Source organism: Macrosteles quadrilineatus, unplaced genomic scaffold (assembly GCF_028750875.1).
Source record: "Macrosteles quadrilineatus isolate MER2022 unplaced genomic scaffold, UCM_ALF_1.0 Scaffold_5__1_contigs__length_97177068, whole genome shotgun sequence".
In the NCBI taxonomy this organism is placed as follows: domain Eukaryota; kingdom Metazoa; phylum Arthropoda; class Insecta; order Hemiptera; family Cicadellidae; genus Macrosteles; species Macrosteles quadrilineatus.
This window is the reverse complement of record NW_026542598.1, coordinates 11,865,390-11,871,365: the sequence shown is the minus strand read 5'-3', so window position 1 is coordinate 11,871,365 and position 5,976 is coordinate 11,865,390. Positions and strand designations below refer to the sequence as shown.

Below are 5,976 nucleotides of genomic sequence, written 5' to 3'. Positions count from 1 at the left end.
ACCTCGCAAACAAGAACAAGCTCCATTGTTCACAAAAGAATTCACAAAACTCAACTTATGTATGACACTAAACAAGTCTAACAAAATAAAGCGTCAATTTGTCTTGTGCCTTATATGTCAGGTGGCTGTTGACCGAGCCTTGACGCGGCACTACAACCTACAGTAGTGGAGCCACCTGATTGCGGCAAAATGTAGCGCAACAGGTTCCATTTCCGTATGACGCTACAGACTGCGGCGCACTGTAATATGAATCGTGCTGCATACTGTCACTCGTGGAGCCATATCTTGGTTTAATCGCTACCTTCTCATTTATTTGACTTATCAACAACACCTTGTCGCGTGAAAAACTACAGCCAGTGGAGCCGCAGCCTTAGTGTATGGCTGGTAGTGGTTGGGTTCCGTCCTGCCACCAATGGCTAGTAGTTAAGTGATAATGCCATGATCTTGTTGGCAGGAGCAAATCTATCCAAGGGTAATAGTTTAAGATTCTCTGGCAATAAAAACTTTCCCTATATGGAGAACTACCTCCACTACAAGCCATACAATGATTTACTTGATTGTTAACTCTAGCGTTATTGTTTATGTAAAACATTCTATAGAAAATTGAGTTCTTGGTTAGTTAAATTAAGGTTTACAACATGTATATTATTTTAGGCTTCAAGGTCCTCAATATAGTTTGACAGCATACAGAGTACAAACTAATTTGGTTTTAATTTAAGAATTAGGTATTCAAAACTATTTTAAAATGTTGACATTAAAACATACTGAACACTTAAAATTAGATAATGCATGAGATTGAGAACAACATACTGTATCATTTTGATTGTTATGATGGTTATCTTTAATTTACATGTATTAACTGATTTCTTACAGATAACTTGTTATTATTGTGACTTGTAAAGAAAAGCCTTCTTTGGCTTTCTGTTACCTTTAATTTACATGTTTTGACTGATTTTTGATAGATAATTTGCTGTAGTATTGTGACTTTAAAAAGAAGAGCTTTTTTTGCTTTCTTTTTAAATAAAAAATGTCTTTGTACAGTTTGAATATAAAAAAAAAATACTGTAATTACATACGTTTTTCCTTTACCACCGTAATAACTAACTTATTAATAACTATTATTTTGTTTTGAAATATTGCCTATTGTTATGTATTGATTAGTACATCAATGAAACCATTGTTCATTATTTAATTATATTTAGCTACCTATTATCATCAAGCTATTAATTTATATTATTGTTTGGTATACTACAACTTAAGTGCAAAACTTGTAAAAAATAAAAAATAGTTTTTATTTGAATGTTGTTGTTTTTATCCAGGAAATGGCTTTTTTTGCTTTTGTTTAAAAGTGCACGTTTGTACACATTGAAAATTTAAATATAATGGCAGGAAACAAATTGAATTTTGTGCATTAATGAAACTCGCCTTTACAATATTATAATTATGGACCTTATCAACTTCTAAAGAATCAATAAATTTTGACTTTTTATTGATAGCAATGATTTCCCCTCCACTATATCTCCCCACCCTTCCTTCTCTCACTGCTAACTTGAAAAACAAACTAAAATTTGACAATTTATCCGAAACTATATTAATATCAGCTTCTGAAATAAAAGTTTCTAACATAAAAACTAAATCATAACTTCTTAAAAATTCAAAAAAATAATTATCATTGAGCTTGTTTTTAAGTCCACAAACATTATACACACAAGCCCTGAAAAGTCCCTGTGGAATACCTTTTCCCGTTGGATGATAGTCTTGACTCGGCTGGTCGTCCTGGGAAGGATTGGCGTCGCCCTCTCACGCCGCGTCTTGGAGTGAGGATGTCATGGACCCATCTGTGTGATGCGGATAATAATTGTATATGAAACTCGTCTACAGATAAGTTAGGATCAGTATGTTTTTGTTTTTTATCACTTATGTAATAATATTTCGTTCTCTCTTATGTCTTTATTTCAGAAATATTAATAAATCTTTTTAGTGCTCAATAGGCCTACTATTCTAATCTTAAGTAATGGAACAACTCTAGTGCCAACAAAACAGACGGTTATTAACCATTGTTTTTATGTGTCTGTGAAAAAATGTATTTATGTTCTAAATTGTACAATAAAGCACATTTTCATTTCATTTCATTTCATTTTTCATACACATTGAAAATAATGAAAAGTAAACACCCATTAGATTTCACTAAGTTTTGTGTTTGGAGCGTATTATAACAAATGAGATGTGAGTGAAAATTTAAAAACGTACGTTTTCAGGAAAAGCACTTTGCAAATTTTTTTCCCCTTTTTTCAAAACTTTTATTATTTTTTTTATTTCATTAACATTTGAAGTTTTATAAAATGTCCATGGTAACGCAATGTCTTTGGTAGTTTCTTTTTAAAAGAGCATCTTTAGTGGAAAAACACAAAATCCTGTCACGACCATAACGGACGTTTAAATGAATATTAAAAATAGTTAGTATTATTTTTATAGATATGTTTTGCTATAAACTAATTTACTTTTATGACCATTATACAATAAAAAGGTCACTGAGCTTTTGGTATATTTAGTCTTTCTAGAAAAAAATAAAAAAACTCAAAAAATTGAAAAAAAGGCAATAAAATCTTTTTAAGTTTGTATAACTCCGAAAAAACTTACCTGAGACCCGAAAAATCGTTATGTTTGTATAGAGGTGTGCTTCTTTTGTGTATAAAACATTGAAATATGACGATATTTTAATTTTTGAAATTTTTATGATAGAAATCATAAACGTGATGGTCAGGGACAAGCGGTACGGTCGTGAATTGTCTGGAATAATCTAAATCTTTCTAAACAATCCTTCAATTATCCTGTTAGTTATAATAAAAATATGTGTTACAATTGCACTAAACTGTTCAATTTACAATTATATTAAAGAACTTGTCACGACCAAACACACTATAATCCATAAGGCTGGGTTGGTCGTGAAAAAACCCGCGATGGTCGTGAAACTTTGGTCGTGAAATTACGTGTTATTTGGCTCTGTTCTGGTGGTAGCCCTGCACCTCATGTTCGAGGATACAAAGTGGACTTCTAGGTTAATCTAGCAATTGAAATAACTTATAAACAAAAATTAACACCATGTCTACTTCATCGAATGACTACGTACGGTCATGGACACACCAAAATTACAAAAAACACAATATTTCCTTTATTAATCTTGTAATTCCTCCTTTCAACTCGAAACGACCGGCACTACAATCCTGACGTACACCCCGAACTAGTCTCTAAAACCAACTGACTCCATCGACGCCAGGCTTGCCACTGTCGTGCTCCAAAGTTGAAAATTTTTCCCAAATGGTCGTGATGCCAAATCGAGGGACAGACTTATTTTGTCATGGTAGTCAGTTTGTGATGACAATAAAATTATAATATGCTCCTTTTTTGTAAGTTTAATAACCATTGATGACATAAAAATATGGCTTTATATATTTCGGCATGAATAATTAGTCTAAAAACAGCGTGAAAGTTGGAAAATGTACCCTAGGGACACGTCATGGTCGTGAATTTCGAGACTTTAAAAATACGAAAAAAATACCTAGAACCTATTTAAAACCAAATAAATGTGTGTAACATGTTGCCCCCGTCCCAAAAAATATTAAAACACATAATAATAAACTACAAATCCAGTATCTACGAAGTAAAAGGCCAGGGACATGAAAACGTACGTTTTTAAATTTTCACTCATGTATATTAATGCTGAAGTAATTTTATTGCGTTCTATACTGGGCGGATCCAGGAATTTAGTTTGGGGGGGCACCACCTAGCCCATTCCTGTGAACCACCGGGGGGGCGGGGGCGGTTAGGGGGTAATTGAATACTGTATTGGAAAATTTGACTTTCTGGTATTGAAAAACGCAATTTTCAGCCATATTTTAAATATAAATCTTCCATATAGAAGCTAGATTTCTTATTTATTTCCTTATATTTTGGCAACATCATTAATGTTTAACATATACACCTGAATAGGTTTGATTTTAGAGAAACCAGTATTTAAAAATCATTTATTGCTAACTCTATAAGAAACGATTTTATAAAAAAAATGTAGGAATGGGATGCAATAAATTAATATTGCTGCAGGCATTTTAGACAATTCTAACTACTAAAAGCTTTAGAAGCGACGGCCGGCAAAAACTAACATAATTTTCACAATTGACTATCGATTATAGTTTACTCAATTTTGATTAAGCTACCAAGCATTTCCTGTACTTTTATTTAAAGTTAAGTTTACTATTAAATGGGCAAATAAAATAAATAGTAAAACAACTGCATTATTTTGTTTGGTTTTTAACTAGTTTAATATATTATATTTTTATACACAGCTTTTGGGGGGGGGGGGACCTGTGTCCTCTGTGCCTCCCCCTAAATCCGCCGCTGGTTCTAAACAAAAGATTTTCTTTTGCACTGAAAAAGGAATCAACACTTTGAAACTATTTTGGAAATGATTGTGGTCTTATTAACTGGCTGGGTAGCTGAGTGAGTGGTTATAGTGCTCGCCTACTAATCAAAAGGTCGCCGGTTCGATCCTGAGAAAAGTCAGTAGCTTTTTGATGGTTCAAAACTGGACCCAGCTGTTCCTGATCATTGGGCTTTAAATAAACGCAGAGGATACGCGTCCGGTAACCGGACGTGGATTAGGCGTCCGGCAGTTACTGTCATAACCTAACCTAACCAACCAAACTTGCTGATAGTTAAAAAATCAAATGAAGGTTCAATTCTCTTCATAACATAAAATTATAAATGCCGAAAATTCTAACAAAAGATGTACAGTTAAGAAGAAATTACATTCAAAGCAAAATCTGTGACAAAAAGTGGTAAGAAACCGATGGGTTTCGAACCAGGGACCTCTAGGATATCAGCCGAGCACTCTATCCACTACACCACGAACAACGCTGACCGATCCTCGTATCGTTGTGGTAATGGCGTTCCGGGACCCCACAACCCGGTGACGTCACTACCGGACGCCTAATCCACGTCTGGTTACCGGACGCGTATCCTCTGTGTTAAACAAATGATCCTGGCTAATGAAACAGCTGGTCTTAGTCAGTAACAAAGCTACACAGATCATCACACTCAATTCTACACTCATCCTTCACACATATTTGGGTTAAAATACGCACCTAGGTGGCGTCCCCATCTCAATGGGTGATTGATTGATTGATTGATTGATATTCACCTAAAGACACGATTAATGGAAGAAGAAGACTCCGAATTTTGTATGTCCTGTGTTTCTCACATTTATCATCTCGTGGTTGATAGAGCATGAGCATTTAAAGAATAATCATGCTGGAGTTCTGACATTGATTTTGATACTAAAGGTGAGATTTTGGATTCCGCAATGCAGAAGACAAGTAAAAACAATTGTTTATTGTTGTTTGACTTGAAGAAAACTGCAAGTAAAGCCTTTAAATGTTTCAACGCAACCATTACCTCATGAGCGAACACAGAGTTGTCCAGTTTTTCAAACAACCGGAATTGATCTGATGGGCCCACTCTTCTTAAACACTGATGAAAAGTACTGGATCATTATATTTGCTTGGGCTGTGTACCGATCTGTACACCTAGAGATCCTGACTTCTCTAAATACGTCTGCCCTAATACTCAGACGCTTCATATCAAGAAGAGGAAGACCGAAGATTATACACTATACAGTCAGATAATGGGACGAAATTTGATGGACTTGACAACGTATTCGATGATTTAGATTGGATCAAAAATTGAAGAGGAATGCAGTACTCAGCGAATAAAGTGGAAATTTAATGCTCCCGCTGCACCAAGGTGGGGAGGATAGTGGGAGCGGATAACATGTGTGTTAAAGGACCTTAAGAAAAATTTAGGACGAGCATCACTGTGTTATAAAGAACTGATGTGAGTGTGAGTGTATTAGGAACAGCCGTCCCTTGACTTGTGTCAGTGACAACTCGAATGAACTTACTCCCCTCAACCCTTCCTTAT

General features: G+C 34.7%; 1 protein-coding gene across 1 annotated transcript in view; it reads right to left on the bottom strand.

The window, feature by feature from the left end:
* Positions 1 to 5,456, bottom strand: part of LOC128994293 (protein HBS1-like) — a 7,310-nt gene extending 1,854 nt beyond the window's left edge. The window contains exons 1-3 of the mRNA XM_054418727.1: positions 5,452 to 5,456; positions 1,737 to 1,838; positions 352 to 403 (exon numbers count right to left, since the gene is read on the bottom strand). Coding sequence (XP_054274702.1) covers positions 352 to 403; positions 1,737 to 1,838; positions 5,452 to 5,456 — 159 coding nt within the window. The remainder of the gene's footprint in view (positions 1 to 351; positions 404 to 1,736; positions 1,839 to 5,451) is intronic.
* Between the last annotated feature and the right edge of the window lie 520 nt (positions 5,457 to 5,976).